The following is a 27,869-nucleotide window of genomic DNA, read 5'->3' on the forward strand; positions in this document are numbered from 1 at the left end:
GCATGGACAAGATGGGCCAAATGGCCTCCTTCTGTGCTGTAAATTTCTATGATTCTAACAGCACTGTGGGAGTACGTTCGCCACACGGACTGCAGCGGTTCAAAAAGGTGGCTCACCACCACCTTCTCAAGGGCAACTAGGGATGGGCAATAAATGCCAGACTTGCCAGCGACGCCCACACCCCTTGAACCAATAAAAAAAAAGGTGGCACGTGTAAAAAAAAAAATCTGTTTATGACACAGGGGCAACCTCGTGTCATCCTTATGGATCGTTTAAAAAGTAATGAGTGAAACTTGACTGGTCTGCAAATTGATTAACCCAACAGAAAAGCCCTTTTTTGTGCTAACATCAGATTTGGTCTCTGGCACTGCCGTGCTCGGACAGTAAGGGGGTGCCCTGGAGCCTGCTGCTTAGGCGGCGAGGAATCTCTTGGAGAAACAGACTTTGCAACTTGTTATTTTATTTTCTCTCCACTGCGCATGTGTAGGAACCGGGTTGTGTCCGTCTCAGAATACGGAAGTGCATTGTTTGAATCACTTTTTATTGATAAAAATCTTACTGATAAACGTTCTTTGATAGGTTGGAAATTAAATGCATTGTTTTAATCACTTTCATGAAACAAAAAAAATCTTACTGATAAATGTTCTTTGTTGTTTGGAAATTAAATGCATTGGATTGATTAGTGATATTATAATTTTTTTAAATGCTAACTGTTGTTGAACAGGTTGGAGTTGTGGTGCAGTGCGAGCTGTTTAATCGGCGTGCGGCTGGGTCGCGCCAGCCCCTTTTACCTGGCCCAGGTGAGCGAGCGAGCGCGCGCGGGATGGAACGCGGCCCGGAGCAGGGTGCAGCCGCGAGCACCGGGCTCACCATCGCCCTGCTTTCCAGCCTAGTGAATGGCTCCACTTTCGCTTTGCAGAGAAAAGGCATCCTCCGAGCCGAGAGCAGAGGTGTGTAAATTCTGAATTCCTCCCACCCGAAACAAATTCTCCAAAATTAAACTTGGAGCAAATTTCCCAAAAAAAAAAAATTCTGCCCTCGCAGCATTGCATCACAAACTTTCTCTGAAAAGGACTTAGCCTGCCCACATTGCAGCATTGACGGGAAGGAGCAGCAGAAATGCTCGACGCTGATGACATATATGTGGTTGTTTTACAACATCGATTCAACCAGCAGCAATACTGATAAAGTTGAAGTTTTAACTGTGTTATTTTCACTTAATAATGTGCTAGTAATCAACATTAAAAACGGATTATCTGGTCATTATCACATTGCTGTTTGTGGGAGCTTGCTGTGCACAAATTGGCTGCCCTGTTGCCCATATTACAACAGTGCTGATAGATTTAGATGAGGAAAGACGGGAGGAGGCTCGAGTTGAGCATAAACGTTGACTGTTTGGGCCGAATGGCCTGTTTCTGTGCCGTATATATCTATGTAACCCTATGACTACACTTCAGAAGTACTTCATTAGCTGTAAAGCGCTTTGGGACATGCGGTGGTTGTGAAAGGCGCTATAGAAATGCAAGTCTTTCCAACAAGGTTAAATTAGCTTGGTTATTTCAAGCAATTTTGTAAGGTGTATATATTAAATAAATTGGATAGCCACCATTTTATATTGGAATGCTATCTAATATTAGTTTGTAAAATTCTGTGTATTAAGGAGTTTGTGATTTGATTTGGCCTTTGCCACACATTTGATGGCTTCAAAAAGTAAATCTAACACATTCTATCATTGTTCTATAGCATTTACAATGAATTAGGTTTTTGTCTTTCGCGTCTCACAGTAGAACAATATTTTCAAATTATTGCATCCTCTAAAATATTCTGTAGTTATATTGAAAAAGATAAAAGGATTATGTTGTCATACAAGAGAAAAAAATGGGATTATCCAACATAGATGTTGTCAAATCTACTGAAACTTTTTCTATGTACAGTATATTGTTCCCTGAAAGTTCGAGTGCAGCTTTTTGATTTTATAAATGGGGCATAGAATACGAAAGTAAAGAAGTAATGATAAATCTATACAGAGCATTGATTAGGCCACAGTTAGAGTACTGTGCAGAGTTCTGGGCACCCCATTATAGAAAAGACATTAATGTTTTACAGCATAGATTCACCCAGATGATGTCAGGAATGAGAAATTACAGTTATGGAAAGAGGCTCAACATACTGGAACTTTTCTAGTGGAGCAGTTGAGAGGAGATTTAATAGAGGTTTTCCAAATTATGATGGGGTTTTGATAGTGAATAAGGAGAGATTATTTCCTCTGGTTAGGGAATCGGTGATAAGGGGGGTCATCAATTTAAAATTGTCACGAAGAGTGAGGAGAAGTCAGGATAGACGTCTTTATTCAGGGTTGTTGTAGCATAGAATGCTTTGCCATATACAGGTAATTGAACCTCTAGGTCTCTGTTGATCCACACCTTTCAGCATCTTTCTATCGAATTCCTTGTTTTTCTCCAAAAATGCATTACCCCACACTCTTCCACATTAGCTTGCATTCGCCACTTGTCTGCATTTTGCTAACTAGTCTATGTATTTATGACATTTTTTACAGTCTTTCTTGCTGTTTGCCAAGCCCCCAACTTTTGTATCATTAGCAAATTTCAATAATGTCCTCCCTGTGCCAAAACCGAAATCATGTATCTATATATACAATTTTACAAAGAGCTAGGGATATATACTCTCTCGCTCGCGCGTGCACACGCACACTCAAAGTGGGCCAGCACTGACCCCTGGGGTATACCACTTTCAACTCTTTTTTCCGATCCAAGCAACATCCATTTGCCATTGTTTCTTGCTCGTCAAACTTACTATCAATGCTGATATATTGTCTTTTGCGAGACACCTTTTATAGAATGCCTTCTGAAAATCCATTTGCACTACATCTACTGCATTCCACTTACCTATCCAATCAGTCACTTCAAAAACTTAAATTTGTCAAACATGACTTGCGTTTAAGCTTGGTTTTTCAAACTTATTATATAGCCCATTTAACAACATGAAATTGGGGTTTAGTTGTCATTATTTTACAGGAAAATTTCATAGATTGTGTTTTTGAATTATTTTATTACAAAACTGATCATTTTAAATAGGATAATTGTTACCCTCAGTGTACCAGTGTTGAAAGACTTGTAGATCACAATTAATTCAAAAGTTGTTGCAATGACTTGCTTAACTACAGGAAGCCAACATTTGAAAAGACAATGGTCGAAAATTGTAGCTTATGAATCTTCTGCTTTTTGAGCAAGAGATGCCTGTTTATAAGCAAACTGCCTGAATTGAGGTATTAAACCAGGCAGTACAGTACCACAGAATGATGCAACTGTGAATATACCGAGGAAATTGTGGACCAGATATATGCTGGGAATTTTCCTGAGACACTTAGTCCTCAGCTTGCATATAGAAACTGCTTTAGGTTTAGAGGGCAGTGAATAAAAACAACAGAAAATGCTGGAAAAACTCAGCAGGCCAGGCAACATCCGTGGAGAGAAAATAGAGTCAACGTTTCAGGTCAAAACCCTTTATCAAGACTGAAAAAGCACAGGAAATGAAATAGGTTAAAAGGGCAGTTTGGGGGCTGGGACAGAACAAAAGAGAAGTGAAGAGACATTAAGAGGTATTCAAAACGAGACGAGATGGTGATAGGACTAGTGGAGACAAAAGACGGCTCTAGATTAGGTGTGAAATGCGCTGGCAGAATGGGAGACAGCTGCCATGTGGGAGAAAAAAAGGGGGGGAGGAAAGGGCCAAAACAAAGGTGTGCATAAAAAATATAAGTAAAAATGTAATAGGGGCCAAGGTTATGATCTGAAATTGTTGAACTTTGATATTGAGCCCGGAAGGCTGTAAAGTGCCTAATCGGAAGATGAGGTGCTGTTCCTCAAGCTTACGCTGAGCTTCCGTGGAACAATGCAAGAGCCCGCGGACAGTGAGGTCTGAGCGGGAATGGGGCGGTGAATTAAAATGACAGGCGACCGGAAGCTCGGGGTCAACCTTACGGACTGAACGGAGGTGTTCCGCAAAGCGGTCACCCAATCTGCGTTTGGTCTCCCCCAATGTAGAGGAGACCGCATCGTGAGCAGCGAATACAGTATACTAGATTGCAAGAAGTCCAAGTAAATTGCTGTTTCACCTGGAAGGGGTGTTTGGGGCCCTGGACAGTGGGAAGGGGGGAGGTATAAGGGCAGGTGTTGCATCTCCTGCGCTTGCACGGGAAGGTGAAGGGGAAGGGCTGTTAGGGGTGATAGAGTAAAAAGTGGTGATTGCTCTTTTTTTGTAAAAGGCAACGGGTGATGAGAAATTTCAGGTAAGAAGACTTTTATAGATAAAGATGCAAGTTATTTAATAAAGGGTGTATACCAAGGTGAGATCAGTGAAATGCAATGTGTATGCATATCTGAGCATGATAGAAGATTAATACATTTGCACTAAGCATTAATTAGTAATGGCATTTGAGCAACTGTTGGTCAACTTGAGAAGCAACTCGGTGCATTTCGTAGTAGACCAGTTGATGTGAAAGTTTTATGCCAGATGTTCCACAGTATGGGTGTTCTTGGCCAGGAAGTTGAGGAAGGCCTGAGAGAAGTTATCAGGAAAAGGGAAGACAAGGGAAGCCAGCAGGTGTAGTCAGGAGGAGGCAAGTTGGAAGCCAATGGGACTGAAACAAACCAACTTTATCTCCTGTCTGAAATGTGAGAAATTAGTTAAGACCAGTCTCTGGAGGCTGGTTCTGAAGGAAATGAGGATTGGTAGACACTGTGTGGATCACTGCTTTGTGGAGCGTGGTACTAGCTGGAGGGCCAGTTAGCACAGGAGGAGATGTGCACTAATAGTGGATTCTTAATGGAATTAAGGAGTGCTGCTACGTAATTTTTAAAAGATGAGGGTGCAGGTAGAAAAGGCCGTTAAAAGGCAAATGGGATTCTTGGGGTGGGGAGGGGAAGTGTTAGGTGAAAATTTTAATCTACTGGGATCTTTATAATAAAAATTTGTTTGGTATGGTTTTTAAACAGGAGCTTCACTTAAAAGGTGCCTTAAGATCCAATTCAACAAACATTATTATGAAGATGACAAATTCACATGACTGCTGTTCAATACTTTACCCCAAAGGGCTAAGGTGCTGCCTGCCAGCTGTCATGTAATGGATTCTGGGATCTTCCTGTACAGTTGAGTAAAACACTAATTTTTCAAATGGGCCTTTCAGTGATCTCCACGCTAAATTTTCTGTATTGCGTTTCTTCTGTTGGTATGAGAATGTGAGTGATTTCTGAAGGAATGATGAATAGGTTAAAATGGGCCTATTTATGATGAATAGGTTAAAATGGGCCTATTTATGATGTATTTAACATGTGGCCTTCGCTCATTTCCTCTTGAAGCTGACCAAAGCTGCAGTGACAGATTTAGAAAAGTCTACTTCCTATTGAAGCAGGCAAAAATGTTTGACCGGAATCGCCCATGTGCTATGGAAGTGGACAAATATGTTCTCTGACCCTGGCTTAGTCAGATTGTAAAAACATGAAAATGGATTAACCAAACTGAAGTGTGATTTCTGACTAACAGGAGACTGAAACTAGAGGCTGTGGTTTTTTTTGAACACCATCGAAGTCACTTGGTAATGGAAAAAACCCAAAGCTAAAATTTATGATTGGGGGATGAGCGAATTTAATAACGAAATAGCATTGCGGGATATGATGGGACTTGGCTGCGAGAGAAAACGTGATGTAAGCTACACATCTGAGGCAATCTGGCCTGGTGAAGCCTCTTGATTGCATCAGATGACCCTGAGTCGGTCGTGTGGTTATGGGTAAGCTGGAATGCATGTGACTACTGCTGTTGTAAAGTCAACTTCTGTTGTCTGCCTGTCGATGCTCAACTAAGGCACCTGAAGTCCGATTCGTGTATATGAGGAAACTTGATGTTAAATAAATAATCAGTTCTTTAAACAAATCTATTTATCGGTATGGCTAACCGTGCTTGAGCCTAAGGCACAAATCCCCCCGCACCCTGGCTAGTGAACCGCAGTCTGGTTCGCTAGAGATAGCGGTCAGTAGGGAGGTGCTTGGGATAGAAGTTCTCAAGGTCCCGACCCTATTCGTGACACAGCCTTCCTTCAAAAATCAACAGAGGTCTAACTTTTTCTAATGATTACTAATGAGAAAATGCTAACTCTTGTCTTTTGACAGGTGCTTCCTATTTAACAGAATTGGTTTGGTGGACTGGAACTGTAGGAAGTAAGTGTCGATTTTAAAATTATCATCCTTGTTTGCAAATCCCTCCATGGCGTCGCCCCTCTATCTCTGTAACCTCTACCAGGCCTACAAGCACCTCCAATTCTGGCACTCTTGCGCATCCCCAATTTTAATTGCTCCACCATTGGTTGCCATACCTTCAGCTGCCAAAGCCCTAAGCTCTGGAAATCCCTCCCTAAACCTCTTCGCCTCTCTATCCCTCTCCTTTTTAAGACGTGCCTTTAAAACCTACCTCTTTGACCAAGCTTTTGGCCATCTGTCCTAATATCTCCTTATGTGGCTCGGTGTCAAATTTTGTTAATCGCTCCTGTGAAGCGCCTTGGGATGTTTAACTACGTTAAGGGCGCTATTTAAGTACAAGTTGTTGTGTCTCTTGTCTTTCCACCCCCCCATTTCATCTAAACCCTTTTCAGAAGCTAGCCAACATTTGCTGGGATAAAGCTCCATCAGCATCTTGATCCTCCAGTACCTTGTCCAAGTGGAGATTATTTATTTATGTTTAAGCCTTCACAGTAAGTGCCAGTGAATTAATTGAGTGTTTTGCCCATCACGCCTGCACACTTTGATAGCAATCAGGAGAGAGACTCCTACCCATGTGGCTATTTCTCGCTACTAACCCCAGCTGAGATCAAATAGTTCGTCAAAGAAATATAAAAAGTTTTTAAAAATATGCAAATGCTGGAAATCGGACTAAAAATAGAAAATGCTGGAGTGAGTCAATAGGCATCTGCGGAGAAACAGACAAGCTAATGATTCATTGTAACCCTTCATCAGAACTGGAAACAAAGTTAAATAGTATTTTAATAGGAACAGAACAAAGGGGAGGAGAAAAAAAACACTCAGACAAGAGGAAGTATTTATAGAATGACTTGTAAAGTGCTTAAAAGGAAAACGGGAGCTTGTTAAATGGCTGAAATCTCACCGCTTCTCTACCTCTCTCTCCTTTAAGATACTCAAAACCTGCCTCTTTGACCAAGCTTTCGGTCACCTGTCCTAATGTGACTCGGTGTCCAATTCTGTCTGTTAACGCTCCTGTGAAGTGCCTTAGGACCAATGTTCCTTCTAATTTCTTTTTTCGTGCGTGGTCCCTTTATAAAAAAATTTTAAAAAAATTAAAATTTGTTTATGGGACGTGGGCGTCGCTGGCAAGGCCAGCATTTGTTGCCCATCCCTAATTGCTGCGTGGCCTATTCAAATTTTGCGCTGCGCGGGTTTTTTATTTTACGATGCAAACGCTGGTGAGCGGCCTGCGCGGGAACTCACAGACTGCAGCGCATCCGTGCAGCTTCGAGGGAGCGTTGCTTGGGACGTTTTGCTGCATCAAAGGCGCTATACAAATGCAAGTTGATGTTGAAGTCCTATTAATATAGGAATAAGCATAATAATAAAGGAAATTAAAGATATGTAAGAGACCTGGAGAATGTGTGTGAATAGCTGAGGCGGTGGGGATAAGGCAGGCCTGAAATGGAAATGGGGGAAGCTGGCAAAGTTGGACAGGTTTGAGTAACCCCAGGAGAAAAAAATGCAACCATGGCCATTCTACACATAACTTCCTCTCGTGTCTGTGTGGTTTCTTTCCCCCCTTTTTGTTCTTTTTTTTTAAATGCTGTGCATTATTTTTTTCCCGTTTTAATGCAACATCAATTTGTCCGTTCTCTCTACAGGTCTGTATTAACCTGCTGAGTCTTTCTTGCATTTTCTGTTTTAGTTCATCAAAGATTAGGCATTTAAACCTGGGGTTTCCTGTTCCGTGTGGTTCTGTGCGACACTTGCAATATTTGTTTATTAACTGAGCCATGCGGGGAAGGGATCATGGGAAATATTGACACCTTTTTTTAAAAAAATTAAAAGATGACCCAACTGCTTATTTGAGCGGATAGTTTAATGTAGATTACAGCAGTGACTACAGTTCAAAAGTACTTCATTGGCTGTGAAGCGCTTTGGGATGTCTGGTGGTCGTGAAAGGCGCTATATAAATGCAAGTCTTTGTAAAAATCAAAAAATACTGGATTTTCTACTGCATGGAGAGTGGTTAGGGTTTGGAATGCACCGCCTGATAGGGTGGTGGATCCAGATTCAATAGTAGACTTCAGAAGTTAATTGGATAAATACTTGAAGGAGAAAAAAATTGCAGGGATGTGGTGAAAGAGCGGGGGGAGTGGGAGTAACTGGATTGCTCTCCGGAAGAGCTGGCGCGGACTGGATGGGCCGAATGGCCGCCTCCTGTGCTGTACTTCCTACATTACAACAGTGACTACACTCCAAAAGTACTTCATTGGCTGTAAAGTGCTTTGGGATGTCCGGTGGTTGTAAAAGATGTTATGTAAAAGAAAGACTTGCATTTATATAACGCCTTTCGCAACCACCGGATGCCCCAAAGCGCTTTACAGCCAGTGAGGTACTTTTTTTAATATAACTGCAAGTCTATTTTTTACTATTCTGATTTCTGAGTGTCAGATGTGGCTCAGTGGGTAGCACTCTCACCTCCGAGTCAGAAGGGTGCGGGTTCAAGTCTCGCCCTATATAAATGCAAGTCTTTTTTCTTTTAGATGTACTCCTTCTGATAACTATCATTGGCTGTCAAGACGATTAAGTCACCAATTCTCATTAAACCTTGCATATTAGTAAGTTGGGAAATAAAATAGAAGACGGTAGTCTTGAATTTCTTGATGAGGAGAATTTTGTGATTGAACTTTTTTTTAACTCCCAATAATCCAACTGGTGGATTTGATTTGAAGTGCTGGGCTTATTTAGAGAAAGAGTTTTGCAAACCTTGGTTTCGATGAATTTGTAAAACACACAAGCCCGGATTCTGTGGTCCGCTGCGAAGGAACAGCGTTCGCCATTCATTATGCTTACAGCCAATGTTCCCGTTAAGGTGCACGCGGACATGGCCGCGCAGTGATCTGCAAGGTCCCGCACAGGCCGCTCACCAGCTTTTACATCGTAAATAACGCACGCGCAGAAATTCAAAGGGACTGCGCAATAAAAGAAACAGGCCGCGCAGAACAAGGCGCAGCTCACGGGGAACGTTGCTTGCAGCTGCCCACGTACTTTTCATGGGCTTGTGAGCGGCAACTTGCGGTATTTAGCGATCATTTTCAGCACTGCCTCCTCTACAGGGGATCTGTGGCGTGTGTGAGCAGGACAAACAACAGCGTGTCTCTTCAACCAGTCAGATTGAAGAATTCTCACTGAGACACAGAGTCTGAACCAGGAAGTATAACTTAGAATATTTAATTCAATGTAAAATCATGCACAGAAAGCGAAATAAAGAGAGGGAAAGAAAGATGGGAGAGAGAGATCAGAGACAAAGAAAATGTTTGTTTTTTTTAAAAAATCTGCAACAATAATTAAATTCTGTAGGAATGAGACTCCACACTTTGTAAAATTAAATGTTCGGTTGTTTGGCAGTAATGAAGACTTATGCTGTTAAAAATTCATTTACACTTGATTACACCCGCCCTAACTTTTTCTGGCATGGTTAGTGGGTAACTAGTGAGTAAGTACAGCAACATCATAGATTCCGTATTAAAATACATGAAGGGTATCAGCGAGGTACTGGTGTAGTACAGCTTGTGGAGGAGCAGGGCAAATCGGTCAGCAACCTCTGGATTTCTGCGTTTAATTGGGCACGTGCAGATGCCGGAAGTTGCTGTCCCATTTTCTCCATAATGGTGAGCGCTGATAGCCTCATCGTTATTCTTAATGCAAAATCTGAGCCATTGTTAAAAACACAAACCTACAAAAAAGTGTTCAGTGTCAGAAAATATATTGCTTTAAAAAAAACAGTACAATTTATATGTTTTTTGCTATATTCTGGATTTGGCACTTTCCTCACGGGTAGGTCCAGATCCTGAGGTTGGAGTAGGAAGACTAAAGCCACTCTCTGGTGTCACATATTGGCGCTCATTGTGCCGTGATACTGCATCACCCTCTTATTCTTGAAATTATGGTCTTCTAGATGTTTGGTTTTGGGGGTAAGTGGTTCAACACCTTTTTTTGAAACCAGCATGAGTGAATTAATATTTTGCAATTTTCTCCTCGTTACAGTGGGACTGGGTCAAATAGGAAACTTCTTAGCATACAACACTGCCCCTGCTGCACTGGTGACGCCACTAGGAGCCCTCGGTGTGCCATTTGGGTACTATTTTTACTTGATATCTGTGTATATATTGATGTACGGCGTGGAAATTACTTCTTACGGAGTCCAATTGCAGGGCTATGATAGTAGCCTGGCTGATCATAAAAAATGTTTGACTAATAGTTGTATGACTCCTGCTGATGTATCCGTGTTTGTTACAAATAGTTCTAACTTTAAGTGTTAGATGATTTGGTCGCATCCCCCTTCCAAAGCCGGCTCAGAGATAGATGTTTCAGTGTTTCCTGAGATGGAGCACCCAGATTCTCAAACAATCTCAATTTAATGTTTAAATTTTCAGTAATTATAACCTAGTTCCTGTTCTCCAACTTTTTAATTAGAAATAATGATAAAATATGAATCCAGTGGAATGCATGTACTGCTGAAGGACTTCGCTGAAGAACTTGGGAAGTAGCTGTTTAGAACTCAAAATAATAGGACAGGAATCTGCTTTGGTGACATGTTGCACAACCGTCCATAGTGTAGTAAATAAGTTTTTTAATGGCCCAGAACTTGGTGTCAGGGGCTTGCCGCGCGTGCAAGCCCCCGATGTGCGCTCACCCGACGCGCCGACATCTGAAACCTGGCCCGCAGTGGATTTCCTTTCAGTGGCCAGGTTCTGATGTCGGCGCGCTGTGCTAACCTGACCCAGCGGCGTAGTTAGTGCGATGTGCCGGCTGGGATCAGGTGAGCACTGTTCAGCCAATCAGGGGAGGGGAAACTTCATTCATAAGTTTGAGAGTAAGAACTGTCAAACTCATGAGAAGTACTGCACCCCAAAACACTACTTAAACTTTAAATAAAATTTTAAAAAACACCCCAATCATTAAATTAAGTATAAATAAGTTTAAAAAAAAATTTAAACAATTTTTTTTTGAAAAAAATAAATTTTTTATAAAAAGGGTCTAAAACTAAACTTACCTTATTGTAGATTCTTTAAAATAGTAAACCTGTGGGGGGGGAAAAAAAATTCTAAATTGCACTAAAACACCACTTACCTGTAAAAAATAAATACTTACGTGTGCTTTTTACAAGCGTAAAGACCGGAGGCCTTTACACATGCGCAAATCCCCCAAAACAGAGGAAATCCAAGACGCACGCGCTGCCCCGCACAGCGCACGCGCTAGCCTCTTCAACTCTTGGGTTGGAGGAGAGGAAATGCCGGTTTTCAGCGCATGCGCTGTGCATGCTGAAAACCGGCATTTCCTCCGTCCAGACGCGTGAGTACCCCTTCCGTACTCACGCGTTTGGGGAGGAATTTCTGCCCCAATGTGTAATGTATACATATTTACACTCCATCCTGACTTGGAAATATATCACCGTTCCTTAATCGTCGCTGGAACTCCCTCCCTAACAGCACTGTGAGAGTACCTTCACCACACGGACTGCAGCGGTTCAAGAAGGCGGCTCACCACCACCTTCTCGAGGGCAACTAGGGATGGGCAATAAATGCTGGCCTTGCCAGCGACGCCCACATCCCAGGAACGAATTTAAAAAGTGTGTGTGCGCATGCGCAATGTTCCTTTTCTTTAACCCAATCCATCCTTTTTCTACCCTGGTCTGTCTTTCCAGGTCACTCTTGGCTTCCTATATATTGCAGGAGAAGCTAAACTTGTTGGGAAAACTAGGATGTCTGCTCAGCTGTGCTGGATCAATTGTACTGCTCATTCATGCTCCCAAAACGGAGAATATAACATCGAGGGTGCAACTGGAAGAGAAACTCACAGACCCAGGTAAATTTGAGTAGATGTAGTGCTGTGTCATTAATGTAAATTAGAAAGAGTGGATGGGAGGGCCCTAACGCTGATCACTGAAGCACCCCAGTCAGCAGTTCCCACTACCTGATGTAACTCCTCCAACACTCACCCAGTTTCGTAACCTTGAGCCAATTTTTTTGAATCCATTCTGAAATTTTACCCTGAACCCCCACAGCTTTAACTTTAAATCGTAGCTTTTCATGCAAAACTTTGTCCAATGCTTTTTGGGAATGCAGTCCCACCATGTTGTAGGGCTGTCCACGATTCGCTTAAGCTATCACTTCCTGAAAAGGTCAGAGGTTGGTCAGGTAGGATCGTCCCCTTCTACATTTATGTTGGCTGGTATTTGCTGGGTTATAATTGTACAGCTGATCCCTGATCTTACTCTGATAATTGATTCAATTATTTTACCTGGACGTGATTTAATACAATTGGGTCTCTAGTTACTTGGGTGTGTTTGTCACCCTTTTTGCAAATGGCACCATGTTAGCCTATTTTCAAACTATTGGGACCTCGTCAGTGTTCAGCTTCAATATAATGAGCATCAGAAATCTCATCCCTTATCTTTATTGGTAACTGGGATAAATACCATTTATTTGTTTTGAGCTTTTTTAGCCTAAAACTTCCATTTTTATTTCCATCATCATCTCTCCTACCTTTTTCTGCCTTCATAGTGTCAGCCATGGCTCAGTTGGTAGCAGCCTCGCCTCTGACCCAGAAGGTTGTGGGTCCCACTCCACTTGAGCATACAAATCTAGGCTGACACTCCAGTGCAGTGCTGAGGGAGTGCTGCACTGTCGGAGGTGCCATCTTTTGGACGAGATGTTAAACTGAGGCCCCGTCTGCTCTCTCAGGCAGACGTAAAAGATCCCATGGCATTATTTTGAAGAAGAGCAGGGGAGTTAGAAACATAGAAACATAGAAGATAGGAGCAGGAGTAGGCCATTCGGCCCCTCGAGCCTGCTCTGCCATTCAATGAGATCATGGCTGATCATCCAATTTCAGTACCCTGTCCTTGCCTTCTCCCCATACCCCTTGAGCCCTTTAGCCTTAAGAAATATATCTAACTCCTTCTTGAATATATTTAATGAATTGGCCTCAACTGCCTTCTGTGGTAGAGAATTCCACTGGTTCACCACTCTCTGGGTGAAGAAATTCCTCCTCATCGCTGTCCTAAATGGCCTACCCCTTATCCTTAGACTGTGACCCCTGGTTCTGGACTCCCTGGCCATCGGGAACATCCTTCCTGCATCTAGTCTGTCCAGTCCTGTTAGAATTTTATAAGTTTCAATGAGATCCCCCCTCATTCTTCTAAACTCCAGCGAGTATAAGCCCAGTCGACCCAATCTCTCCTCATACGTCATTCCTGCCATCCCAGGTATCAGCCTGGTGAATCTTCGCTGCACTCCCTCCATGGCAAGAACATCCTTCCTCCGATAAGGCGACCAAAACTGCACACAATACTCAAGGTGTGGTCTCACCAAGGCCTTGTACAACTGCAGCAAGACAACCTTGTTCCTGTACTCGAACCCTCTTGTTACGAAGGCCAACATACCATTTGCCTTCTTAACCGCCTGCTGCACCTGCATGCTTACCTTCAGCAACTGGTGCACAAGGACACCCAGGTCTCGTTGCACTTCCCCTTCTCTCAATTTATTGCAGTTCAGATAATAATCTGCCTTTGTAGGAACGGAGGTTCCTAGCTGAATAAAGTATTCGACTCGATGAATCAAATCAACAGGTTTTAATGAACAATGAAGCTAGCAGGGAAACTACAGGAGAAACGGTATACAGGTCTATACAGCTTGCTGGGCACTCGACGACTACTGGAAGATTCTGGAAGCTGACGTGATCACGTTCTTCGCGCCACTGGTGGTCATGTGAGCAGCGTCATGACGTCATCACGTGGAGTGCAGGAAAACACCATACAGTACAGTTAACAGGCAGTTTAAAGGTGCAGTCCGCGGTTGCACTATACTGTAGTTATTACTAATTGTTCTGAGACCCTTGGTGGCTCCGCCACACCTTCCTGTTTTTGCCACCAAAGTGGATAACCTCGCATTTATCCACATTATACTGCATCTGCCATGCTTCTGCCCAATCACCCAACCTGTCCAAATCGTACTGGAGTTTCTCGGCATCCTCCTCACAGCACACACGTCCACCCAGCTTTGTGTCATCTGCAAACTTGGAGATATTACATCTAGTTTCTTCGTCTAGATCATTTATTTATATTTTTATATATATATATATATATATATATATATATATTGTGAATAGCTGGGGTCCTAGGACCGTTACCTGCGGTACCCCACTAGTCACTGCCTGCCACTCGGAAAAAGACCCGTTTATTCCAACTCTTTGCTTCCTGTCTGCCAACCAGTTCTCTATCCAAGTCAGTACCTTGCCCCCAATCCCATGTGCCTTAACTTTACACGCTAGTTCTCCCTAGTGTGCTAGCCAATATTTATCCCTCAATCAACATCACTTTTATAAAAAAAAAAAAAAAAAATGATCACATTGCTGTTTGTGGGAGCTTGCTGTGCACAAATTGGTTACTGCGTTTCCTACATTACAACACTGACTACACTTCAAAAAGTACTTCATCGGTTGTAAAGCGCTTTGGGACACCGAGGTCGTGAAAGACGCTATATAAATGCAAGTCTTTCTTTCCTGCAACATGGGCCTTGTCCTTTCAACTAGATTTCCCAAATTTGAAACAATCTTTTATATTGCTTAGTGTGGTGCAATTAATGTTTATAAGGAAATGGAAAAAATGCACGTCATGGGCAAGTAAGTGCTGTACTTTTGTGCCAGTAACATTTAAATCCCGGTGAGTTTAAAAAAAATAAAAAAAATAAATTTTGGTGCAAGACAGTGGGTTGTCCCTCGTGATTTTTTTTGAATCACAGCTGTGTCTGTCTAATGAGATAAAGGTTGTATCTTCCCCACCGAAGGAAGGAAAATCCGAGCGTGACTAAACTTGTGCCATGCCCACTGATGTGCCTGCTAATGTGTCTCTCTCTCTAATGAGATACAGATTGTGTCTTCCACCGAAGCAGGGAAAATCCGAACGTGACTAAGCTTGTACCAAGCTCACTGCTGTACCTGCTTAATGTCTGCTTGAGATCACTGGTGCAGCCGGAATGCCCTCAGTCAGGGAATCGTGCACATCAGGGAGGGGGGAATAGAATCATAGAACTGTACAGCGCAGAACAAGGCTGCTTGGGCCATTGTACCTGCACTAGAAATATTCAAGCCTATAACAAGGTCTGTTGTGGTACTAGCAAAACTTTTGCATATTGGGGGTGGAAGAAGGAAGAGGTTAAAAAAAATTTTTTTTTTTTTTTAAATATATAAACAGTTTTGACTTCTCTTTTCAAAATGATTTTTTTTTCTTCCTTTTACAGTGTTTCTTGCGTACGTCTGTGTTATTCTCGCACTTCTCATCCTGCTTATCTTCTGGATTGCACCTTCTCATGGCTCCACCAACGTCATGGTTTACATCGGCATTTGTTCGTTGCTGGGCACCTTTACTGTACCCAGCAGTAAAGGCATCGGCTTAGCGGCTCAAGATGCATTTAGTGATAACCCGTCAAGTCGAAGAGCCCTGTGCCTCTTTGGCATCCTGTTGGTAACACTGGTTTGCAGTATTCTCATTCAGTTTATGTACATTAATAAGGCATTACGGTACTTTGATTCCTCCATTTTCAGTGCTATCTACTACGTGGTTTTCACGGTTTTGGTCATTCTGGCATCCGCCATCCTCTTTCGAGAGTGGAGTGATGTTGGATTTGTAGATTTTCTTGGAATGCTGTGTGGATTTATCACTGTTTCTGTTGGGATCATCCTCTTGCAGGTCTTCAAGGAATTCAGCATCTCCATCGGTGACTTAAGAAAAGTCGCTTCAAAGAAACACTGAAACATAAGAATTTGCTGCCTCTTTCACAGCTGTATTTCAGTTTATGAACAGATAAATACTTGTGCAGTAATGAATATCGTGGGACATTTGGAACACGAATAATGGAAGTTGCAACAATTTTAACCCTTTTTCATGTACAGGAAACTCTCTCTTAACCAACACCTAAATATCTGGAAATCTCTCTTAACCGGCAAAATTCAGGAGTAGGTTCAGGTAAGTTTTACTATATATTAGTGGCTGCGTAACTGGGGTTCCTGGATCTGTGGCCGTGTAACCAGGGTTCCTGCACCTGTGGCTGTGCAACAGGGACTCCTGGATCTGTGGCCGTGTAACTGGGACTCCTGCACAAGTGCCGTGTAACCGGGGCTCCTGCACCTGTGGCCGTGTACGGGGCTCTCGTACCTTGGTAAGTATATCTCTGTAATCCGGACTTTTTGATCAACCGGCACCACGCCGGTCCCGTCGGTGCTGGATAAAAAAGAGTTTCCTGTACTTGGTATGATTAATGTGACTCACTTTCCCCATCATTTGTGGCCCTCATCGGACCTCCTTCTCTGTGCCCCTGGTTCACTATTCACTATCCTTCACCTGCTGCCCCCATTCACTATCTTTCACTTGCTGTCCATTGAGAGAATGTTAGGGAGTGTGCCCAGGCAGTAGGGCAGTGCCAGCATCTGTAGGACCCATAGTTTTAATACAAGGATTGGTCCTGGTAATATGTCCCCACCTCGTCCCACCTTTTCTTTTCAAGGAAATAACTAACCTCCACTTAGCGACTGCCCGTGTGACGCGTTAACTGTATGAGAAATCACAGGCAGAGACCCACGTCCCGTCACTCTGTAGTTACACTGCACTTGGGTTGTTGCCTAGAGTCACTGCTGAGTAGGAAGTTGCTCAGAATTATGGCTCACAACAGAAAGTTGGGCAGTAACACTGTTTTATAAAGACTAAAAGGGAATTTGTTAATGTGTTGGTACTTCAATTAGTTTTTATTCTTTATATTCCAGTTTCTTTTATGCTTGCCAAAGACCTACTGCTCCTTTGAAAACTGAAATCTTGTCATGTGATGCTTTTAATATAATTAATTGCCTTCATGCACGGTGTTTGTGACCACTAAATAGCGGCAATGAATTGTTAATCTTTTGAGTACTGAATTGTCACCTGAAACTTCTAAAAGCAAGAAAGAAAGACTTGTATTTATATAGCGCCTTTCACGACCACCGGATGTCTCAAAGCGCTTTACAGTCAATTAAGTACTTTTGAAGTGTAGTCACTGTTGTGATGTGGGAAACGTGGCAGCCAGTTTGCACACAGCAAGCTCCCACAAACAGCAATGTGATAATGACCAAATAATCTGTTTTTGTTATGTTGGTTGAGGGATAAATATTGGCCAGGACACCGGGGACAACTCCCCTTCTTCTTCAAAATAGTGCCATGGGATCTTTTACGTCCGCCTGAGAGAGCAGACGGGACCACGGTTTAACGTCTCATCCGAAAGACTGCGCCTCCCACTGGAGTGTGCAGTGCTGAGGCCTGGAACAAGCCTTTTTATCAGAAATGATCCTTTAGTGGGAATGCAGATCAAAGGGTTAAACTAACCATTACTGCTGTAAAACTCAAATCTTCAATGCAATTGGAAGATTTTAAGTGATTATAATTTTGAGAGCTAAAATGAGTTTACATGGATTTTTTTTTTTAATGGAATTTGTAGATTTTTCAACTTACAGTAATTTTAAAAAATATACAACTTGCTCCGCACAGTTAAACAAAGGCTACAGGTGCAACTTAAAGCAATGTTTCCAGGAACAGGACTGACGCTAATGTGACTTTCTGCTGTGGGGTTGAGATTATTATTGAATGCAGCTTCTTGTATTTCATTCCACATGAGCTGTGAGTAATTTTTATAAGCAATAATTTTTTAAGTTACCAGCACATTCTCCATCCAGCCAGTCCTGTCTTCCATGTGTGGTTGTACCACCAAGGCTTGGGAAATGGAGTCAGAATTGAGATGTGCAAATAGTGCCGACTCCTATCGACTTATCCACCCAGCTGCCTTCACAATTATTATTTTTTTAAGTAGCTTTTAAATTAACAATGACTGACAAGTAAAGACCCTCTGCCATCGAGCCTGTCCCCCACAATTGCGATACCTTGTGTATCACAACATATACTCTCCACTCCACCGATAACCATGTGATTTCCTGGGAGAGGCGAAAAAACAGATTTTTTTAAAAACCAGGCCAATTTGTGGGGGGAGAAAAAATCTGGTAAATTCCTCTCCGACCCATCTAGGCAATCAAAACTAGTCCAGGAGATCACTCCCTGGCCCTGAATTCCCAGAAACGGGTCCAGTTCTCGCTTGAAGGAATTCGGCGATCAGCCTCCACCGCACGAGCCCTCAGCCTGTTCCAGAGGTCCACTAGTCTCTGGAGGGGAAAGAAAGCTTGGGTTGCTTTATGATGCGATTGCAGTATTGGTTCTCCCAAAGTTAAAGTCTACCGTTTGTTCATTCCTTTGATTTATGGAGGCTGAAGTGCTCTGAATACAAGTCATCCTGATTAGTGTCTCTAATAATCTCTTGAAGGTTTTTGTTGTTTAGTTCAATTTTCCTATGTATTAAAATGGGTGAATACACTGTAACAAGGTTCATTAAAAAGCTAGCTGTAAAACTAGTGGTTTTCAAAATGATGGATGTGAATAATTTTGGTTGGTTAGCTCTGCACAATACGCCTTCCAAAATGACACTTCTGAATAACTCTCTTTTTGTTTTCTTTTCAAGGATTTTATAGCGAGCTGGCACTTTTCTGTCAGTTTGCCTCACTTTTTTTTAAATGTAACTGTGGCATTCAAAACCTGATCAAATATTTAGTGTCCTGAAGTAATGGATGGGTATTTGTTTTAATGATTCAACCTTAAGATACCATGTCCATTTAGTTCTTCTGTGTGGGATGTATTAAGCCTGCATTAAACTTGAAGATATCTTTTAACATATTACAAGTCGCAAATTGTACGTCGGAGGGGGGGTGGGTGTTGTGATGAGAGAATATTCCGCTTGCGTTGGAATTAATGGAGTACTTGAAGTTTTGTGAAATTGTATTAAGAGTGTGATGATTTATAAAACTGATGGAGGTATAATTTTAATTGCATCTTGGAAGTTTTAATTATTCTGCATCAGGGCTGCTGTTGTGAAAAGAATCTCAGACTGCAACTGAAAGTAATTCAGAAATCTATTTAATAGATGTGCGTATGTAATACATGTGTGTTTTATGGCAAGAATGGAAAAGTATGTATTTTTAAAACTGCTTTAGAATACTGTATCCTGTCACATGAATCCTGTAATAAAGACTAATATTCATATGTTGTGCTGGTAATTACTGAGTCCTTCATTGCTAGAATTAATTACAGAGGAAAAAGTGTTAAAACCATTTATGTTTTTTGGGTCTTTGCCACCCTCTTTACGCTAGATATTTAAGCTTGCATAATTAAGCTATAATAGGTGAGTCTTATTTTTAACTACCAAATGAATTTATTGAACAATAGATGAACAAAATGAGTAAATAACAGATTGTATATAATTACGCGTGTGTAACTGTTAGACTATAGTAGCTCCTTTTAAATTGGAAAAATATATATTTTTTAATTTGAATGATTTTGATAGGGGAAAGACTACATCCTTTGGTTGGGGACGAGGGGCTATCAGTTTAAAACTGTCAGTGTAGGGAGAGAGGTTAGGAGAAATGTCTTTACGCAGAGAATTGTTAGAGCGTGGAATGCTTTTTCGCAGGGAGTGGTGGAGGCTGTCACAGCTGAGTTAGGTCCTGTTCTTGCCCGCACTGTCCAGCAGAGGTCACTGAACAGCAATCAGAAATGGAAACCCTAACTGTACGTCTCAAAGCGTTTCACACGATGAATTTTTTTGAGGTGTACACGGATGCAAATTGTGGCAGCCATTCTGTGCCGGCAGTGTCCCACAAACAACTGAGACATATAAGCAGTCAATCTTTTATTTTAAAATAACAACAGAAAACGCTGGAAAAACTCAGCAGGCCAGGCAACATCCGTGGAGAGAGAAACAGAGTTAACGTTTCAGGTCGAAAGCCCTTCGTCAGAACTGAGAAAAAAGCAGGAAATGAAACGGATGAAAAAGCAAGTTTAGGGGGCTGGGAAATGGGGGAGGGGATGAAAGAACAAAAGGGAAGGTCTGAGAGGTGAAGAGACATTAAGAGATATTCAAGGCGAGACGAAATCTTTTATTTTGGATAGTTTCGTTTTAGTTCTTTGGGTGTGGGTGATGTTGGCAAGGCTGCTTTTATTGCCTTATCCCTAGGTGCCCTGGGAAGGTGCTGGTTGAAGGCCTTCTTGAACTGGTGCAGCCCTCGTGGTGATGGTACTCCCACGGTAGTGTTAGGTAGGGAATTCATTGACCCAGTAACAATGACGGAGAGCGGTATATGCCCAAGTCAGGGTGGTGTGTGACTTGGAAATAATGATGTTGCTGCTCTTGTTGTTCTCGGTGGTCGGGGTTGTGCAACTAGCAAGTTGCTGCAGTGCATCCTGTACGTCAGCCATAGTGTGCCAGTGGTGGAGAGGGTGGATATTGCGTTTGGTGGCAAAGGTGCGATCTAGTGGATTGCTCTGTCCCGGATGATGTTGAGCGTCTTCAGTGTTGCAGTTATACGTGGTGCGTATTCCATCAGACTTTTGGCTTGACCCTTGTTAAGAGACACTGGGGAGGGGGTCGGGAGGTGATCCACTCTTCAGAATACCCAGCCTCTGCTCTGTGTTGGTAGTGAGGGATATGCTGAGTCATGTGGTATACAATTCTGCTGCTGGACCATAGTACCTGTGGCTGCCCAGTTTTGGGTTGCGAGATCTGTCCCAAACTATACAGTAGAGGGTGCCCCCCATATGAAGATGAAACTTTTATCTTCACAAGGACTATGCAATGTTTACTCCTAACAATGTTATTGTGGACAGACGTGTCTGTGACAGGTTGGTGGGGATGAGGTCAAATAGGTTATTCCCATTCTGGCAGGATCACGAGTGGAGCTCGGGACCAGGGATCGCGAGAATATCAGTGCTAATTTGATCCTGTGAGAGACAACATCATTCATGTCCGAGGCCGGGTCCCAGGAGCGAGGACGAGCCCAGCAGTGAGTTCAAGACTCCAGAGTGTGCAGCGTGGCTCAGCAGTGGGGTCGGGGCCCAGGGACGGTGCGGCACGGGCCAACAGCAAGGTCGGGAGGACCACAATGCATCCTATGAAACCCAGGCAGAGAGGACCTGCGGGGAGGAGGACAGTACAAGTGTGTGTGTGTGCTAGGCTGTTGTAGCAGAGCCTGGTCTCCAATCGTCTTGGATCCCCTTGCCATTGGACCAAGACCTTGCTCTGTCAAGCCCGTGTGGTAGCTGGTGTGCAACGACCACCCCACGTTAAAAGAATTCACGCACAGGCATCTTCCACCCTTTTAAAATGAAGTTCGGGACCTGGAACGTCAGGACTTTCATGGCTCGCATTGGACTCCTCAGTCACCTGAGAACTTATTTTTAATGTGGAAGCAAGTCATCCTCGGTTCCGAGGGACTGCCTAAGAAGAAGAAGTTATGTAATAGAATTACACAGTTAATACAAAATTATGGAAATATTTGGCCTAACAGTCTGGTGTTTATCCTTCACAAAAGCAGTAGTCCTAATTCTATGTGGCTGTCCTGATTCCATATGGTTTTTATCCTCCTTTCTGTCAACCAGTGGTCATACAATTGAAGTCCCCCACCCAGAGTATTTTATGTGTCCTTGCTTTCTTGTGATGTTTTACACGGAGGTGTACTGATTCATCAGTGGAGAGGGGCAGGGCGAACAGTAGTTAGCAGTCACAAGGAGGTTTACTTGTCCTCATTTCACATGATAATATGATGCTTCGTGGAGTCCATGTTGAGGACTCCCATAGGCCAATTCCGCCAACTGTACAGTACTGGGACAGGATATACCCAGAGATGGTGATGGAGATGGCGGAGTCTGGGATATTCACTGATTAAATGTAATTCTGTGAGTATGACTCTGTTGAAAACTGTTGCTTGAACACTCTGGAATCGTAGGGAGACATGGGTACGAAAAGGTTAAAACGTGGAGTTCTAACTTCAGTTCTCCATGAATCACAGGGAGAAAGGTTTCCTGCCAGAGAATGAGAGAGAGAGAGAGAAAGGCAAACACCTTCATTTTTATCATGACATGAGCCACGAGACAGAGTACAGAAATTAGAATGCCTGAAATTAGAATGGTCTTGCGACCTTGAGAAAGCGATAAGGCGCCTGAGAAAGTGGGAAGCGAGATGTTTACAGCTTCACCCATGTCGATCAATCTTAAGTATTGTTAAATTACCTATCATTCCTATAATCTGCAATTTTAGTGATGTGAAAATACATTTAGGTTAGTAATTTGTAGTTAAAAGCTCATGGTCGAACAGGGATTAAGTGCAGCAAATACAAGTAGGTAATTTTTGGTTTAAATATGTAATCTAGTAGACATATTGGTTGTCAAGTAGCAGAAAGGTATAAAAAGTGGCCGACTGTAATGAGGATTTGGATTCAAAGAATTTGATCAACCTGAATACTGAGCTCAGAACTGTAAATCCAGTTGTGGTTGTAAATATTTTAAGTGTATGATGATATACTTAATAAATCTCTGAATACTTGACCTTAACGTTTCTAGAAGCTTATTGACTTTGAGGAATTGATAGAACATCTAATCCTAAATTTAAAAACAATCCTCTGACAGAGCAGCTATCCCAACTTGGATCCTCCGGATGTTGGGGAGGAGGACCTTGCAGGATCTACTGGGCTGAGATTGCCTGATCCAATGCCTAGTTCATTGTTCAGTTTTGTAGTGATTGTTTGTTTTTCAAATGGATGTCTTGCTCGGCCACGTTTAGAGAGCATTGAATCAACCACATTTTGCAGGACTTGAGTCACATACAGGGGTTGCAGGTTCCCCTCCCTGAAGGACTTTATTGAACCAGTAGGGTTTTATAACCATCCAGCAGCTTTCATGGTCAATTTTTTTTCTAGTGCCCACAAATTTGATTCTATAACTTGCGACAGTGGGATTTGAATTCTCCACATATAGGTTGCTAGTCCACTGCCATAATCATCAGGCTACTGTACTGTGACAGAGGAAAATTGACCAGGACAATGAGAACACTCTGGCTTCCCTTTGAATAATGCAGTGGGATCATTAATGTCCACTGGAACAGACCGATGCGATCTCAATTTGACATCAAAGGTCTGGCACGCCTTTGCGTGTTCTGTAATTATAAATTAAATATTCTTCCGTCTTTTTCCATTAATCTTGTTCAGTTAGTACCATTTGTTTGCATATGGTTGCAATGAACCCTTTTGTACCTAGAAATGTAAGTTATTATTGTACTCTACAGTAATTGAAAGGTTTAGCATCGTTTCAGTAGGAACTGGTTCATTTTGTATTTACGTTTTTTTTGATGTGACTAAAATTATTTATCAAAACGTTAACCAAAAATAGCTAAAATAATTTTTTATACTGAACTTATTAACTGATCACTAACCCAATGGAAAGTAAGTTGTCTGTCTGAGTAATACAGTGTGGTTTCCATTTATGAACTATTCCGTGTAACAACAGGCTGATATGGATGTGATAATCTATTAAGATATATTTCTTAAGGCTAAAGGGATCAAGGGATATGGAGAGAAGGCAGGAACAGGGTACTGAATTTGGATGATCAGCCATGATCTCATTAAATGGCGGAACAGGCTTGAGGGGCCGAATGGCCTACTCCTGCTCCTATCTTCTATGTAATGTAGTCCGAATATTGGACAATCTGACTGAATGAATGAATTAGTGCACAGAGGACTCGGAGAGACAAATAGTACTAGAGTAAAGAATAGTTCCAAAATGGGATGGATCAGACTGGAATATGTGAGGCAGTCTAAGATGGGTTTGGAGTGCATGTGCATAAATACATGTAGCGTGGTAAATAAGGTTGGTGAGCTACAGGCACAAGTCTCCACATGGGACTATGATTTAGTGGCAGTAACAGAGACCTGGCTCAAAGAATGGAAGGATTGGGAACTTAATATTCCTAGCCTCAAGGTATTTAGGGAAGGAAATAAAAGGAGGAGGGTTGGCAGTACTGATCAAAGAAACTATTCTAGCACTGAAGAGGGACGATGTAGTTAAGGAGTCAAAGACAGTGGCCCGGAATTTACGGTGGTTCTAATGGCGAGGCTGTCGGCGCTCGCTGTTATTACAGGGTAAAACTGACAGCAACACCTGGTGTCCGCACATGCAGAGTTAAACGTGGAAATCGAAGGTTGCTGTCAGAGGTATGGGCAGAGAGCTGGAATATGGTATTAAGGTAGAGGATCAGCCATGATCATATTGAGTGATGGAGCAGGCTCGAAGAGCCGAATGGCCTACTCCTGCTCCTATTTTTCTATGTCCTATGTTTCCAGATACCCTGCTGCTCCACAGGATGTGCTGTTGCAGTCTTCCCAGGTGGAATCAACATACAAATCACTGATTTGGCGTGAACTTAAACTATTTACCCACTATTTTCACTGTAAAGACTGATGAAAAAGTTAAGCCTTGTTCAGTCAGGAGTAAGTGAGTTTTTAACGGCAAACTAAGTCATAATTACTGCTGAACAACCTCTCCGGCCCTGAAAAATTAATTTTACAAATGTGAGGTCTCATTCCCTCAAGAAAATTTAAATGTTGTAGATTTAGAAAAATTAAAAATTACACTTTTTTAAAGTTTGTGTTTTGCTATTGAAGTTTCTCCCTTAATCCTATGTATGTGTCCGAATCTTTATTGTGCTTTCTGTAGAATGATTAAAAGTGATTTATATTCTCTGCTTTTTACTTCCTGCTTTGCCAGCTGTGAGAATTCTTCAATCAGATTGGTTGAACAGCCTGCCTGCTGCCTGCACTGTTCTTGGATGCCACAGATCCCCTGTAGAAGGCGCCAAATTCAAACTGATGTCAGAAAACAAGAAGTCTGCATGCTAGAGCCCGCTAAAACTTTGTGGGCAGCTTTTTTCGCAGTCAAAGGCGAGCGGCGTTCCTTCGCTGCTGACTGAAAAATCCGAGCCAGAATCTATTTGGTTAATATTAAGGAACAATAGAGGAGCTATTCTTCTTCTTAGGCAGTCCCTTGGAACCGAGGATGACTTGCTTCCACATTAAAAATGAGTTCTTGGGTGACTGATGAATCCAATGCGCGACCTACAGTCTCTGTCACAGGTGGGGCAGACGGTGGTTGAAGGGGCGGTTGGGTGGGGTGCTTGGGTTGTCGTGCGCTCCTTGCGCTGCCTGCGCTTGGCTTCTGCTTGCTCCCGGTGAAGAGACTCGAGGTGTTCGGCACCTTGCCGGATGCTTCTCCTCCATTTTGTGCGATCTTGGGCCAGGGATTCCCAGATGTCGATTGGGATGTTACACTTTTTCAAGGAGGCTTTGAGGGTGTCCTTGAAGCGTTTCCTCTGCCCACCTGGGGCTTTCTTGCCGTGCCGGAGCTCCGAGTAGAGCGCTTGTTTTGGGAGTCTCGTATCGGGCATGCGGACAATATGACCCATCCATCGGAGCTGATTGCGCGTGGTCAAAGCTTCGATGCTGGGGATGTTGGCCTGAGCAAGAACACTGACGTTGGTGCGCCTATCCTGTCGATGGATTTGCAGGATCTTGCGGAGGCAGCGTTGCTGGTACGTCTCCAGTGCTTTGAGGTGCCTGTGGTACATGGGTGTATACTATAGGCCACCAAATAGTGGGAAGGAGATAGAGGAGCAAATTTGCAGGTGAATCACAGAAAGATGCAAAAACTACAGGGTAGTGATAATAGGGGAGTTCAATTATCCTAATATAGACTGGGATAGTAACAGTGTAAAGGGAAAAGAGGGGGAGGAATTCCTGAAATGTGTACAAGAGAATTTTCTTGATCAGTGTGTTCCCAGCCCAACGAAGAAGGAAGAAGTGCTGAATTTAGTTCTGGGGAATGAAGTGGAGCATGTTTCAGTGGGAGAGCATTTGGGGAACAGTGACCAATATCAGGTTCAGAATAGTTGTGGAAAAGGACAAGGAACAATCAAGCATAAAAATATTTAACTGGAGGAGGGCTAACTTCAGTGAGTTGAAAAGTGATCTGGCCCGGGTGGATTGGAGTCAAAAATTGGCAGGCAAATCAGTAATTGAATAATGGGAGGCAGGAGATGGTTCAGGTACAGAGTAGAGACATTCTCATGAGAGGGAAATGAGGGGTGTCTAAAGCTAGAGTTCACTGGATGACTAAAGATATAGAGGTTAAAATAAGACAGAAAAAGGAGGCTTATAACAAAAATAAGGTTCATAATACAGTAGCAAACCCAAGCTGAATACAGAAAGTTCAGAGATCTAAAAAAAAAGGGAATAAGAGGGGCAAAGAGCGAGAGAGTATATGAGAATAGATTAGTGGCTAACATAAAAGGAACCCAAAAGTCTTTTATAAACATGTAAATAGTAAAAGGTAGTCAAAGGAAAGGTGGGGCCAATTAGGGACCAAAAAGGAGATATTCTTGTGGAGGCATAAGGGCATAGCTGAGGTACTAAATGAATACTTTGCATCTGTCTTCATTCAAGAAGAGGATGCTGCCAATGTAGCAGTAAAGGAAAGGCAGTAGGAATATTGGATAAAATAAAAAGAGGAGTTACTTAAAAGTTTGGCACTCCTCAAAGTAGAAATGTCACCCGGTCCGGATATGATGCATTCCAGGTTACTGAGGGAGTAAGGGTAGATATTACAGAGGCTCTGACCACAATTTTCCAATCCTCTTTGGATATTGGGGGTCCTCTTTTTTATTGAACCAAATTAACTGTAAATTTGGATATTGGGGGTGGTGCCAGAGGACTGGAGGGTTGCAAATGTTACACCCCTGTAAGGGAAGAGGGATAAACCCAGCATCGACAGACCAGTCAGCCTAACATCAGTGGTGGGGAAACTTTCAGAGACAATAATCCGGGACAAAATTAATTGGCATTTGGTAAAGTATGGACTAATAAATGAAAGTCAGCACGGATTTGTTAAAGCCAAATCGTGTTTGGCTATCACAGTCGAGTTCTTGAGGAAGTAACGGAGAGGGTTGATTAGGGTAGTGCAGTTGATATTGTGTATCTGGCTTTTCAAAAGGTGTATGACAAAGTACCATGTAATAGGCTTGTTAGCAATATTAAAGCCCATGGGGTTAAAGGGACAGTGGCAGTGTGGATACAAAATTGGCTAAGGGACAGAAAGCAGAGAGTAGTGATGAACGGTTGGTTGTTTTTCAGGCTGGAGGGTGGTGCACAGTGGTGTTCCCCTGGGGTCAGTATTAGGACCACTGCTCTTTTTGATATATATTAATGACCTGGACTTAGGTATACAGGGCATAATTTGCAGATGACATGAAACTTGCAAATCGAGTAAACAATGAGGAGGATAGCAACAGACTTCAGGAGGACATAGACAGACTGGTGAAATGGGCAGACGCATGGCAGATGCAGTTTAATGCAGGTTAGTGTGAAGTGATATGTTTTGGAAGGAAGAATGAGGAGAGGTAATATGAACTAAATGGTATAATTTTAAAGGGGGTGCAGGAACAGAGAGACCTGGGGGTGTACGTACACAAATCTTTGAAGGTGGCAGAACAAGCCGAGAAAGCTGTTTAAAAAGCATATGGGTTCCTTAGCTTTATTTTTTATTTTTTTATTTGTTTATGGGATCAGGGCGTCGCTGGCAATGCCAGCATTTATTGCCCATCCCTA

At 42.5% G+C, this 27,869-nt stretch overlaps 1 protein-coding gene across 1 annotated transcript; it reads left to right on the forward strand.

The window, feature by feature from the left end:
• Positions 1 to 341: 341 nt before the first annotated feature.
• On the forward strand, positions 342 to 19,431 carry nipa1 (NIPA magnesium transporter 1). Its single transcript, XM_085999561.1, has 6 exons — positions 342 to 579; positions 725 to 950; positions 6,186 to 6,233; positions 10,305 to 10,395; positions 11,965 to 12,125; positions 15,560 to 19,431. The coding sequence occupies exons 2-6, from the start codon at positions 824 to 826 to the stop codon at positions 16,069 to 16,071; spliced, it is 939 nt and encodes a 312-aa protein (XP_085855687.1). The 5' UTR covers positions 342 to 579; positions 725 to 823; the 3' UTR covers positions 16,072 to 19,431.
• The last annotated feature ends 8,438 nt before the right edge of the window (positions 19,432 to 27,869 follow it).

Source organism: Somniosus microcephalus, chromosome 10, assembly GCF_052327205.1.
Source record: "Somniosus microcephalus isolate GS21.2 chromosome 10, FLI_Smic_1.0, whole genome shotgun sequence".
Classification (NCBI taxonomy): domain Eukaryota; kingdom Metazoa; phylum Chordata; class Chondrichthyes; order Squaliformes; family Somniosidae; genus Somniosus; species Somniosus microcephalus.

Bases quoted from the DNA above. Each gene is read 5' to 3' on its own strand.
- nipa1 (XM_085999561.1), top strand. From the start codon at position 824: ATGGAACGCGGCCCGGAGCAGGGTGCAGCCGCGAGCACCGGGCTCACC. The intron at 6,234-10,304 runs GTAAGTGTCGAT...TCCTCGTTACAG, and splicing joins GTGGACTGGAACTGTAGGAA to TGGGACTGGGTCAAATAGGA. The intron at 10,396-11,964 runs GTACTATTTTTA...CTGTCTTTCCAG, and splicing joins GCCCTCGGTGTGCCATTTGG to GTCACTCTTGGCTTCCTATA.